This window comes from Glycine max, chromosome 5 (genome assembly GCF_000004515.6).
Source record: "Glycine max cultivar Williams 82 chromosome 5, Glycine_max_v4.0, whole genome shotgun sequence".
In the NCBI taxonomy this organism is placed as follows: Eukaryota; Viridiplantae; Streptophyta; class Magnoliopsida; order Fabales; family Fabaceae; genus Glycine; species Glycine max.
Window position 1 is genome coordinate 32,203,100 of NC_038241.2, and position 15,053 is coordinate 32,218,152.

A 15,053-nucleotide genomic window follows, 5' to 3' on the forward strand; every position below is an offset into this window, starting at 1 on the left:
TAAAAGAAAGATAGTGCACATGGTAGATATATACAATATGGCTATCCATAGAAAATAAAAATGTATTAATTAAGGAGTTGAGCGTGACTACTGGAGCTAATGGTGTGTATTATAAAAGCTAGAAATCGGCCATGAGAAGCAAAAAGTGAGAATGCATATCGGTAAACGCGGTTTGCAGCAAGTTGTGTGATAAAGCCAAAGAAGCAAGTTGGTAATAATAGATAATTAATAGCATAGTGCCATGCAAGTTGCGCAAAATAACGGCCAAAAACAATATTTTAAATGTGAAGCTGTGATATTGGGTTCAGACTTGTGGATTTAGCTTACTATAGCGCGTTTGATTTCTTGTTTCGGATGTGATTATCGTAAACTAATAGTTACAGCTTCCACATCCTAACTGTGATTCTTTCGTCTCAACGATTTTGCAAACATTATATGATTCAAGGGGCCGGGTTATATATATCAGCATATGGTAATTAAAGTTCAGTTTTATTGACTCGTGAAAAACTCTTACATGCACAACAATTAAATTCTAAGCTGTTAATCAGTATTTATAACCCCTACCAAAGTGTATCTGTTTTGTGTATTCTTTAGTTTAGCACAAAGACGAAGCTGAACATATTCTTTACTGGCCATGCCACAACATTGGACTCTGGATATAGCTGGTCAGCGAGATCATTTTATTTAAACTTATTTATTAAAATAAATACTTATTTTAACCAAATAAGTAATTTTTTAGTATGTTTGTATAAATTATTTCAACTTAAGAAATAAATTATATCTGTTTCTTAAAAAAACCTATATTTTAAAGTTATTTTTTTTAAGTTTATACAAACTTTATATATATCTAAGAAATAGTAGTAGCATATTTTCTAATACACTCTTAAAACAAATTCTTTAAGATTGAGTGAAATTTATTGAAAATAGTATTGATTATAATTTATTAAAAATTATAAAATTAGGACTAGGTCTTAGACTATCCTAATTTTATAATTTTTAATAAATTATAAACAATACTAAAACATGTATTGAGAGTAGGAATGAAAATGAGTAGAGTCGCTTTTCAAGGACCTATGGCTTGACCTATTTAAGGTTTGATTCGGCTTAACTTGTTTACTATAAAGAACAAACTCAAGCTTTTAAAAAGTTTTTTTAAGATAAAAAGGTCAAAGTTAAACTATAAAAAAAGCTCGTTAAGCTTGACAAGCCGACTTGTTTAAGTAATAATAATAATAATAATAATAATAATAATAACTATTATCTATACCATTTTTATGGCATTATGAATGACAAGATGAAGTGACATAAAGTGCTTAGAGAGTTCACTTGCGGAAAATTTTCAAAAAGAACAAAATTCCAATTAAAAGGATAATGCAACTAGATTAATACTTTCAAAGAAAAGAATGTTTTTAAAGACATTTTCAGACAATTTAAATATTTTTATTTGACTATATTAGTATAAATCATCTTTAATCCATATATTTTTTAATATTATGCTTTTTTTTATTTTCTTTTGATATACTTTGTGCTTTAATAACTTGAATTCAATATGATTTTGTTTATCAATTATTTTTGAATTTGTACATTACGTATACGAAATTTTATAAGTTTCTTTTTTTAGTTAGTATTTCACTAGGTTTAAAAATAATTAATTGGTTAAAAATATCTTTAAGCAGATTTCTAAATAGGTTGGTAGGTCAAATCAGACTTTTATGTAGAAAAGAAAGTTATGACAAGTAATGAGCAAACTCAAATTTTACTTATTTTACTCAAGTCGAACTTAAATTTGATTTGACTTGACTCATTTTCACATCTAATTAGAGGAGTGCGGCCGCTATTGCTTCTCATATCTCTAAATGAAAGTGTGACTTAAATAATTCGTCGTGGGAACGATAAAGTAGTGGGATTGAACCTAATTAACACCCAGCCGTTAATCTGTGCCAAGTTTAATATATCATGTAATGCGCGCAATACTTTTTTTCTTTTGAGATAATGCTTTTAGGCTGGATGGATGAGAATCCTCTAGATTCAAGAGTTGTTGACTAGTTAACTTGATTTTAGGTAAATATTTACGTATTTGATTTTATTTCACTTTTGAGAAATTAAGTTTCAGTTTAAAATTAATTTTAAGTTAATGTAGTACAACTTTAGGTACTTTTGTGTTAGATTAAAAATTATAATTAAATTTTATTATTAACTTGCTTTTAAAGATATACATAATTAATACATAGGTCACATTACTTAAAAATTAATTTAATTCAAAATCAATTTTCAAACATTCACTCAAAGTCACAAACAACTTGTCATATGTATGAAGCAGGTTTTCATTTCCCCGTTATTAATTTTTTAAAGCCAATCCCCCAAAAGTTTTACTGTTATAACTTATTGCTTTTCAAATAAAAACATTAATACATAAATCACATCAAGTTGATTTTATTCAAATAAAATTTTCAAACCTTAACTCTCAAACTCACAAACAACTGTGTGTCATGGTGCACCTTTTCGTTTCCTGTTTATTTTTTCAACCAGTCCCCCACCCCCACCCAATATTTGATGTAAGGACAACTTGTTTTAAAGGTCAGGTATTTTTGTAGTTCAAAAAATAACCGCAGAGAATCGTAATCTATGATTTTAACTATTACTAATTGAAATCAAATGTGGTGGACTTACATGGAAAAGAAAAAAAATATCTTTATTCTTTTTTCTGAATCATAATATTTAATTTGAATTAAGTCAAATTTAACAGTTTACTTTATGTCAAATAAAGGTTACTACTACTATATGTCATTTTTCTAGATGTACTGACCAGAAAGCAGAAAGGCAACACGCGTGCCGACATGATTAATTGAAATTGCTCAACTTGCACCTTTATTATCCTTTACAAATATTAGAATTTTCTTAACAGATGAATGATATGATAATTGATATTTTATTAAAGTTGGTCGATGAAATTAATCATTAGTAAAATTAAATATTTTAATTCAATAATATAATTAATAAAAAAAAATTAAATAATTTAATTGAGTTCTCTTTTCTGAAATAATATTTTTAAATTTAAATTATGTATTTACTAACATACCCTTAACTTAAAGTTATTAAACCTAGATTTGCATAATTAATTTAAATAACTTTATTTTAATTTAACTATTTAATATAAGGATATCATTAATGCATACAAGCTCTGAGAATTTTATAATAATTTTATAAATTTATTTTGAACAAAAAGACCATTTTGTCCCTAGTATTAAATAAAATACTATAATAGATTTAGTGAATACAAATAAATTCCAAAATCAAAATTTATTAAAATTATAAGTAATCATCAATAAAATAGATTGTTATAAGTCAGTAAATATTTTTTTTCTAAATGTAAAATGGTCATTTTACCCTTAACAAAAAATTTCACAAAAATAGTCATATTTAACTAATTTTATCTCCAAATTAATTTATTCAAATAGAAAACTTAGTCTAAAAATAATTTTTCCATATAAATTACCACAAAATTATATAACAAGAATTTTTAAAAATGTGAAATTATAGAAATACCCTTTGTAGAATTTATTTGAGAATTTTAAATATAAACTAGCCGAAATTGGCCTATTTTTTGTAAATTATTTAAAAACTATCTAATTACTTTTTAATCATGAAGCAACTTTAAACCATTGCCCCCTATGCTTACAAGTAGGGGTGGGAATAGGTCAAGCCGGTCTAAGGGGTCTACGACCTGACCTACATAAAGTCTGACCTATTTAATTAAAATGTTAAACTCAGACTTTCTTAAAAGTCTATTAAATTAAATAGACCAAGCTTAGGCTTATTAAAAAACCTGATAAGCCTGATAGGCTGGCCTATATATATATATATATATATATATATATATATATATATGTATATATATATATATATATATATATATATATATATGTATATATATACTTATATTATTTTTTGGATACCAATTTATACTTATATTATTTTTTGGGTACAATTAATTTATTTTTGAAACTAACAGATTTTGATTATACATTACTACTCCATAACTTCCATTCATATAATCAAGTAAGACTTTAATTACAATTTAGGTGTGAGTCATGTGCTCATTTATATTCCTCATTATTATTTTTATTGATTTTCCTAATGTTAATGTTTCCTTTTCCTTTAACTTTCCTACTAAGTTAGTAAAGAAATATTAAAGATTTAATGTGAATAAGACTTTTAAAAAGGCTATCAAGTCAGGCTAGGTGCCGGACCAAGTCAAAATAAAAGCCTTTGATAGGCTATAGGTTAGGCTCAGGCCTCAAAAATTCATCATAAATTCAGACCTTTTAAAGCTTGACCTGGCCTGACCTATTTCCATCCCTATTTACACGTTGTTGGGACAATCGATTTAACACAGAATCTCGTGTCTGATCAATGTTGTATGCAAAAATTCTTTGGAACAACGATAATTATAATATTACGAGCAATATTAGTTTTTATCTAATGGGCTAAAAGATAAAAAAAAAATCATGAAAAAACTTTTAAACCCTCGAAGCAGGTGAACTATTGATATTCAATCACTATTTGATTTTCAACATAATTAAAAGTATAGGATTCCTAATCATTTTGTTTGATCTTGAATATTTAAAGTAATTATATAAAGATAAAGATAAATGTTACCTTAATTATGTTTAATGATAATTATAATAATGACTTTAATAAGGTACTCTAAAATAATCTAATTATCTTAATTTAAAATGATTTTAATTACCTTATAGATATACTAATCATAATTATCTAGTTAATTCAAATTAAAATATACATTTGTAATAATTAATATAACTATGTATCTTATAAATAAATAAAAATAAAAATTTCTGTTGCATTACGATAAAAAAATAAAATGAATGCGATGTTAACTAGTAGTATTTGCTTAGGTAAAAAAGCCTCTTTATACATCTTTGTACGATTAATACATGCAATTGGTTAATTAGAAATAAACTCAACTTCAGCGGTATGATTTTCCCCCTTTCTGAGTACGTATTAGAATATATTTTTTTAATGCAGAATGTTTCTATTTATCGAAAAGAAAATAAGAAAAAGGAATATGAAGATAGTGAAAATCAAAATAATTTCGCTTGGTGGTTGATCGCGGACAACGATTTGATGATAATAATCGTGAATAATCTAATATACATTTTTATAGAAATTTTATTGAGCTGTGATATTTTCCCTTCCAGGTATGTAGGCAGAAAAAACATGCATCGTCTGCTCCTATACTTTCTTCTTTTTTTTTAATGCAGAATATTTCTATTTATCGAAAAGAAAAGAAGAAAAAGCAATATGAAGATAGTGAAAATCAAAATAATTTCGTTTGGTGGTTGATCGCGGACAACGATTTGATAGTAATAATCGTGAATAATCTAATATATATTTTTTATAGAAATTGTATTGAGCTGTTATATTTTCCCTTCCAAGTATATAGGCAGAAAAAACATGCATTCGTCTGTTCCTATACTTTCTTCTTTTTTTAATGCAGAATATTTCTATTTATCGAAAAGAAAAGAAGAAAAAGCAATATGAATTTAGTGAAAATCAAAATAATTTCGCTTGGTGGTTGATTGTGGACAACGATTTGATAATAAGCATAATTGTGAACAATCTAATATATATTTATAGAAATTGTAATATATATATATTAGAATAATAAACTTCATTTTCAACAAATATTAATCATTGATCAAAACTTCGGTTTTATAATAGTCATTGATCATATTTTTTGTATAACATATGTATTTAATGAAGAATTAATTTATTCGCATTAATTCTATATCAATTTTGATAATTAAAAAGATAATATTTTATATTATGTAATAATATATTATTTATTATAAAATTTTCATAATTAGATTTTAATTTTAATATTAAGTAGTAACAATAAATATTATATTACTACTTATGCATATTTTTAAAAATTAGTTACTGTAAAATATATTTCATGAAAAGTAATATTCCTTAATATTATTACAGAATTTTATAATTAAATATTAATTTTGATAATTGATATTAAGTAATAATATGTCATTTACTATACAATTCTGATAATTAATTTTTTATTAAATAATAATATTAATTAAATATTATGAAAATAATGAAATAAATATGAAATATGTAATTAGATATCAATTAATTAATACTAAAATACATAGATAATCAAATACATTTTTAACTATTATTTCTCATAAAAAATATTTAAAATAATAAAATGAGCAGATGAAAAAATTAATGTGTTTTTAATCTTTTGTGTGTAATATTTTTAAAATATTAAAATAAATATTTTATTTATTCACTATTAATTATTGTTCGTGTTTATTAAGTATAATATATAATTAATTTTATGTTTTATTTTTGAAATAAAAATTATATTTCTATTATGAAAACAAAAATATAATATTATTGTATGTAATTTTGATAATTAAAAATTAATTTTAATATTTATCCTAAGTAATAGTATACTACTTATTATACAGTTTTAATATTCTAATTAAATATCAATTTTGATAATTTTGATATTAAGTAGTATAATTAAATATTATATTGTTATCTACGCTAATTTTTAAAATTACTTATTTTAAAATATATTTCAAGAAAAATAATAATTTAAAAGTGTCAATTTTAAAAATACGTATTTAAATTTAAAATAATTCGTAATATATAATAATTAAGAATATAAATTAATAAATTAATTATTATGTATACATATCAATGTAATTTATTTTAAATTTAGTTATTTAAATAAATTTTGCTAACAGTAATAATTAAAAGTAATCATTTAAAAGTGACGTGAGTATTTAATGAATATTTGAGCTTTTAATATGTAATTTTAGTTTTTTTATAATTTCTAATCAATGATTTTAATTTTTTTTTTTGTAATTTTTAGTCTTCTTATGGTAAAAATTTTATAATTTTGATCAAATCCTCAATTTTACATATATTTTATTTCTCAATTAAAAATTAATAATTATCTTGATCAATTTTTACATAATTATTTTAATATGTTATTAAATATTTTAATTTTTAATTTTATCAATATATATATATATATATATATATATATATTATAAAATACTACATACAAATATAAAATTATATTTTTGAATCCAACTCGTACATGATACACGAGTTTAAAATCTATGAGATGTAATCGTTTCCTTCCAAGTATATAGGCAGAAAAAACATGCATTCGTCTGTTCTTATACTACAATTGTAAATTTATTGCTTATTACGAAGATGTCACTAAAAACCTCTTGGCTACCTTTTCATCTTCCAACAACGTGCATATACTACTCTCTTGTTACATTTCAACTGCTTTAACGCTAAGTTTTCTAATTAATGTGTCAATAATTGTTTTAAAACTGATAGGTGATAATTATTCTCTGGTAATATCTGATGGGTTTTTTTTTAGGTATACTAGTATTTGTTAATAAAAGAAGTATATTGTGTAAGCCTCTGAGATGTTTTATTCATGGTATAGAGCAAAAAGTGTAACACAAAATTTAAATATTGATAAAATCCTATCCTTAAAACATGAAATAAATCCTAAAATACTCACAACAAATTCATAATATTTTAAATCTAAAATAATATCCTAAAAATTTAAAACAGATATTTTTTTTAAAGATAAACAAATTATTTCTTTCTAAACTAAATATATGAGACAAATTCTTTACAATATCTACTATGTAGACCTCTATATATACCCTGCCCTTTCAGTCCACATTACAGCACAGATATTTTCTCAAAGGGAAATAGCACCATTTGGCATTTTACAATTTCCAAGCTATGGCCAAATCAACTGGGTCACTTGTCTTTCTCTCTATTTTCACTTTGCTCCTTTCTTGCAACTTAGGTAATTTATTCTTGGGTTGCACTTCTAAAGTTCTCATCTATGTGATTATCTTTTTAAAAAATGTCCATAATTTCCATAGAAAGTTTATCTTTAATTATAATATGTTAATATGACTTTTCTTTTTTCCTTTGAAATAAATTCCAATACCCACTCCACAATGCTTAGAATTTGCATAAACTTTAATTTATTTTTACCTCTTTCTAATGAGTTATCATTATTTGGTTGACTTGTGCAGGAGGGCACTTAAAGTTTGCTAATGGAATGGTAAAAATTGATCACCTTAATTTAAGTATCTTTTTCCATGTATATAAAAATTCATGAAAGCTCATAGTTTTGTTGCTTTAATTTGGTGATGAAATACAGCTAGACCAGGAAAGTTGGTGCGTAGCAAAACCTTCAACAATTGATGTTGCACTGAATGATAACATTCAATATGGTTGCATTGCCTTGGGTGATTGCAAAATGATCCAACCAGGTGGATCCTGCTTCTACCCAAACACTCTGTTAAACCATGCCTCTGTTGTCATGAATCAGTACTATGCAGCTAATGGTAGAAACACTTGGAACTGTTTCTTCTCTGGCTCTGGTCTCTTTGTTGTCAGTGACCCAAGTAAGCTATATTTATATGCTACTAATAAGACAATTTATGTTTCGTTAAGAAAATTGGTAGAAGTATAATATGTGATTTATTTGCAGTGATTATTAAAAATTTTTGGGATTCTGAACTAGTTCTTTTTCTTTGATCCACAGGTTACGCTAACTGCACCTATGCTTAGCGGGAATAAACCGGAAAAAAGATGTCTTGTTTAGAGATATTTTTACTATTTTACTCTATAGGCTACGTTTGATTTCCAAAGCTTATTACTACATTCTACTAGGTGCTGTAAGGAATAGGAAGTTTATTATTCACTGTTGTGGTCTTTGTATTTCATGAAGATTAGTACTTTGTTATTTCATTACCTAATGAAAATATACTAGGTTTCAATTATAAGATTACTTTTATGGCTATATTGTTGTCTCTTTATTTCATGTTTACTTTGTCTGTATTTCACGACGTGACGAAAATAAACAATACAAGGTTTCAATCGCAAAGAAATTAAAATAAAAAAATAAAAATTCAATAGCAAAAAATAGTTCTAAAATCTAAATGGAATGGGGCATTCCGAGAATTGAACTCGGGACCTCTCGCACCCTAAGCGAGAATCATACCACTAGACCAAATGCCCTTTGGAAGTGGTTTGTGAAAGTTAACTAATTTAATTAGTAAAATCAATGCCTTTTTATTTGATGATATTGTACATGGCTATATGCGAAGACTACGATAAAAATGTAATTGTGAGACCCATCGCTAGGATTTTTGTTTTTATTATGTTTCAAATAATTATGTCAAATTAATTTGAAATGACTTAATTTTCAGTATATAGCTCATTGTATAACATAATAAATTACCTAAAATCAATAAAGACAAGACAAATCGATGAAACAAAATTAAATTGCCAAATTTACTAAATATGTTTAAACTTAAATGGATTTTACAATCAATTATTTTTAAGAAAATTGGAGAGAAATCAAAGTAACAAATTTTACCGTTGCACTGATCTGAGGAATTAAAATGGCCACTTATTACGCTGCGTCATATGGCTCTTAAACTCAGTTTTTTCCATTAAATTAAAAAGCTTTTTCACCAAATTTTGAAAATTTCTTTTAAAAATTAACAATTTTGTTAACATTTTTTCACTCTCAAAGAAGTTTTGAATTAAAGTTTTCATCCCTCTTTCATTTGCATTTAATGGATGGATTTCTTTTAAAACTGAATATCTTTTTTTAAAGAAAAAAACCAAGGTGCATGGAAAGAAAGCTGAACAAACCAAACCAGGAATCAAATCAGTAATCCTCACGAACCAGAAATCGATCCAGCAAACGTTTCATTTTTAGAAATTTCGCATTATCAATGTCAGCAAATATCTTGCAAATATATATAAAGGTAAATTATCTGTTTAGTTTCTAATTTTTTTTTTATAATTTTTCTGTTTTTAAGTCCTTGAGTTTTTTTATTTTTGTTTTAATCCCTTATTTTTTTATCTTTGCTTTTATTTATTTAATTTTTTTTTCAACTTTACTTTTAGTCCCTTAAAGGAATTAAAATACTTCTCCATTTAAAATGATTTTTCCTTTATCCAAGACGAGAATATTTGTTGAGGGGAAAAACAATATAAATTTTTATATCAGGGACAAAGTGTACTCCAATGGAAAAGGAATATAATTTCATGTGGAATTATTTGTTCGTGTCGTTTGCTCGCGTGACATTATCATAGTTACATCACAGGACATATGCTTCGACCGGTCCATGAAAATAAAAGTTCTTATATATAGGCATGGAAATATAAGATTGATTGTGTAATTAAGAAAAAAATGAAAAGAATCTTCTATTCGGAAAAATTTATAATTAATATTTGTCAATAAAAAAAAATTGGCTGAGACGAAATAAGTTATGTGCATGTTTAAGGAACGAGTATCATCATATTCTTCTTTCCACATCGATCTATAAAATGGTGGCTAAGTTAGCAGCAAACATCAAGGCACTACAAAAGAAATACCAAATTTATTAAGAGATCAAATTTGATGCTGTTACATAAATTTTCATAGTTTTGTACTAATAACCTGTTGGAAATAATAAGTCCCATATCAGTCAAAGATAATCTCATATTAAAATATATAACTAAGGGACAACCTTTATAAGGTTGAGGAGTTAGGTCTCTCACATTATTCAATTTAAGATGGTATCTGAGCCCCTCCTGGTCCTAAAGTGAAGTGATTATGCCTGAGGGGGTGTGTGAGAAATAATCCAAGTTTCAGATCCGTTAAAAGTAATTCCAGTAAACGACAATCCTCATCCCTTGAGTTAATTTTTGGAATTGAATTAGGTCTCTCACATTATACATTCTACCGTAAGATAAACTTTTATCAATCTAACTGGCATGATAATGTCATATAGTAAGATAAACTTTTATCAATCTAACTGGCATGATAATGTGATATAGTATATACGGAATCTGATGTAGCATTTGCTTTCAATTGATATCTTATCCATGATTTGACAGTACTAAAATTGGCATACGAATAATATTTATCCTTTGCGGGGTGAACAAATATGATCTTTGATCAATTCAAGCATTGTTGCTCCTTTATCCAAGAGAATATTAGATGAGGACCAAAGATACATAAATCCGAAAATAGTGCACTAGAATATATCTTAATGGAATACTTGTCTCTTTCAAAATATGCTTATCCTAGCTAAAAAGAGAGTCTCGGAAATTAATTATTTTTTTTTTCTTCTAAAAGCACGGTATTTATGAAACTAACACTTAAAACGTAAATATTATTGAAACAAATTTTGTTTCTTTCAACAAAGAATTGAACCCTGCAATATGTTTAAAAAATCCAATTGTATACAAACGACAAAACTACAAACTGTAGTCTACCTTGTTGGTATTAAGTATATGCTTTGTGAGATGAGAAAGGTTGCATAAGATTCTCCTTTACGCATCTATAAAACGAAGGATGGGTTGGTAGCAAACATCAAGGCAAGAAAAAAATAAATAAAACACTAAGATCCTTATAAGTTTCCCTCGATCGGCGAAAATATGTCTGGTTTCCTTAGCAACCTCTTTGGTTTCAACGGAAACAACAATGGCACTGAGGATGCCTTTAAAAACTCAGGAGGAGGAGGACAAGACTTCAAGGACGCGGAGTTCAACACTGGTGTGCAAGTTGCCAAGGGGAGACACGCTCCTTGCAGTGGTAACAGTGGGACTAAAAGTGCTTTTAACAACTCTGGTTCGGGAAAACAGGATTTCGGAAATGCTATGTTTAACACTGGTGCTAGGTACTACTAATTTATATAAGACCTTCCTCTTGGAGGGGCTGGGCTTCCAAAACATACATATTAATCATAGGTATGGGGAATAAAAATCACAAGTGCTCATTTGTGGGTCATGTGTAAGATGTGTATACGTATGTTGTTATATGCTAATAATTATGATACTGGAGCTAGAGTTCTGTGTACTGTAACTGTAATGGTGATGTAATCCAATCCAATCATATACGCTTTTATAATTATATGATTACTCTTGCAGTATTTTTTTTATTTTCTATTTTGCTTCAAAGGGAAGATATTCCTTACATTCCTTAATTTTCCTGCTTGGGAGGGTTATCCCATAAAATCATACCGCAAGGACAGGTTACAAACACTTGGAGGAGACTGAAAATCAAGTTACTCCTGTGGACAAATGGTTGCCCCATACTCTAGCAGTTTACTAAAAACTTGGTTTAAATCCAAAGCGTGGCATGGCATATATATATATATATATATATATATATATATATATATAACCTTATTATTATATTTGATTAGTTTTAGATTCTTTTTTGTAACATAAAATACTATCTTGTCATCAATAAAAATTCTGTTTTATTGGCTTAAAATAGAAGCTCATAATCATAAATATAGAGGAAGGAAAATCAGTATATTTTATTATATTTGGGGTTGAAATAAAAGAATGTAGATGGCACGGTGCATAATTTTACGAAATAACAAAATTTTCACTATCCTTGACAGATAACAATTTATTCTGTCAAATTTTGATGTTCATGCATATCAAATATAAAAATTAGCTATTGAAAAATCATGATTTCTGTAATTTTAATGATGAGAACAAAAAACCCTTCGAAGTAAAGAATTTGTCCGACAAATATGGTTATGTTATGTCTTAAGTCAGAAGACTCATCAAGATACTCAAATATTTTAATTTATGCAAACAAAATATTAAATTTAACAACAATGTTTTAATGCTTATAGACAAAAGCATATGATAGATTTCATCAGTTTCTCTATAAATGATATCTCATATTTATGAATACGTGATGCTCTAGTATTTTGATCCATCTTGCAAAAAATAAATGAATATTCTTCCTGTTCGAATTGAAAAGCATGAAAGACAAAAGAATTAATGAAAAAGGTTACTTACTCGGTCAAAAGTAAGTAATAAAGTTCAGATTTGAGCTTAAACTTTGTATATTAATCTGTATAAAGTTTAGATTGAGTTAGAAGTGTTTTTTTGTTTATCACAAATATTAATTTGTTAGTTGGAAAGATTCGGATTCATGACTTTATTTTTCTTCCTTTTTTTTTTATTTTTTCCCAACTATTCAGACAATCTTATATCAAAAGTGATTTAAAAAAAAATACTTATTATAACTTGAAATAGTTGTAGTAAAATTTGATGGATTAATTAAGATATAGAAAATTTCAATAGTGGAAATGGACTAGTATGAAAATCTTCTATGCCTCTTTGCTTTTGAGTTTTATCTAACCTTGATTTGTATTTTCTGTTCTAAGTAGTTTTTCAAAAAAGATTTTGATAAAATAAAGTTTCATGTTTCTATCGTCTGCGACATCTTAGCATATTGATAAATTTGTACCCTATGTTATGTGTTGTGTGGTAATACTTAATTATCTTCTCAGAATAAAGGAGTTCCAGTATTACTATAACGTACATATACATTAACAGTACAGACATTAATCACAGAAATTATTATCTTTGTTTGAGATAATCTTTGGTGATTAAGGAGGTGCATTAGTAGCATTCCCGCATGCATGTGAGTGTATAGGAGTAGTCCCTTTTAAGTCTTCACTCGTACGTCAAGTGAATTATTGAGTTGGTACGTACAGTCAGATATATATCAGGCTTTTTTCATTTTGTTAGTTTTAACGTATATCAGTTTCTAAAGCCAGTAAACCACAAAAATAAATGGATCTGATACTAATAAAATGATAATATCACGGGGAAGTTGTTATGGGGGCCATTGTAATTGTTTTTGTCCCTAACGAGGGACTGTTTCCTTTTTCATTTTAAAAATGTTTCTTTTAATAAAATAATGATTTTTTGAATAAGATATATAATAAAATCATGATTTATCATAATAAAATCATGATTTTATTGTATAATATATGATGAAATTATAATTTTAGTATATATATTTTTATTACCCTAGACATAATAATGAAATCATTGTTGTTTTTCTAAATTCAAGTAAACATAATCATGATTTTATTGTTGATAAGTCTATCATGAAATCACAATTGCATTGAACAATAAATAAAAAAAAAATTACCTCAGACACACACTAGTTGGAAAGGAGAGGGAGAAGGATGGGAAGGAGAGGAATTGAAAAGGAAAGGATTGGGAGGGGGAAGAGAGAGGGCACATATGGGGGCAGAAAAGGAGAATGGGAGCCACAAGGTGGGAGTGGGGGGCGGAGGAAGAGGGACAAAATAATTTATTCAAATGACCAATACTAACACTCATTAGAGTCCAATTTCTAAGTAGGGTTTCACTCAAAAGAACCCAAAAAACTATACCTATTTTCTTCATTAGAGTCCAATTAAAGAGACTATAGCACAACGTGTCAAATCAGAATGGGGAGCATTGCCCTTTTCACATGGATACTACAAGCTAAACAACAAAACTAGCTCACTCTTTTTGACTTCGTCAACTACGTACTACACCTAGAAAGACACTTCAAATTGTTTTCCTTGACTTGTTAAAATCAAACTACTGGAGAAAAGCAGCAAAAGATAAATTCAAGTTGCTTCAATTCAGATTCTAATTAATGTATGTGACTCTGTAGGTCTGTACGTAAGATATGATGTTGAACAATTAAGTTCATTCATGACGTCGGGAGATTGTTTAAAAAAGTAATCACTGAAGATTAATAAATACATGCTTTATTTTTATAAAATTAAATTAATATGAAAAAATTTATGAATTTTTTTAATATTTTTTAAATTTTATTAGGATCTCAAATATATTTATTTTTTAAATGAAGGTTGTGCAAAGAGGCTAAAGACAGCCCCCTCTGCCCACTAAAATAGAATTAAAAATTAAGATATTATTAAGAGAAAACAAAATTGGTTAAATTAATTTTTTTTCTCCAATTTATGTTTAAAATTTAATCTGATCATTTAGTTTAATTATCTAATTTTTAAAAATAATTCAATTTGATTGTATTGTCTAAATTAGGTTATTAATGATATTATTATATCACATTTTGTGATGATTTAAAATTGCCATCAAGTGATTTTAAATCACCATAAAATACATAC

The 15,053-nt window shown here is 26.5% G+C and overlaps 1 protein-coding gene and 1 non-coding gene across 2 annotated transcripts; one reads left to right on the forward strand and one right to left on the reverse strand.

Annotated features, from left to right (window-relative positions):
* The first annotated feature begins 7,765 nt into the window (after positions 1 to 7,765).
* LOC100306539 (uncharacterized) lies at positions 7,766 to 8,827 on the forward strand. The gene is made up of 4 exons (NM_001249533.2): positions 7,766 to 7,888; positions 8,124 to 8,152; positions 8,252 to 8,498; positions 8,639 to 8,827. Exons 1-4 carry the CDS (start codon positions 7,822 to 7,824, stop codon positions 8,662 to 8,664), a joined length of 369 nt encoding a protein of 122 aa, NP_001236462.1. The 5' UTR covers positions 7,766 to 7,821; the 3' UTR covers positions 8,665 to 8,827.
* A 215-nt stretch (positions 8,828 to 9,042) lies between these two features.
* TRNAP-AGG (transfer RNA proline (anticodon AGG)) lies at positions 9,043 to 9,114 on the reverse strand. The gene has a single exon. It is a non-coding gene; the product is annotated as a tRNA-Pro (tRNA).
* Between the last annotated feature and the right edge of the window lie 5,939 nt (positions 9,115 to 15,053).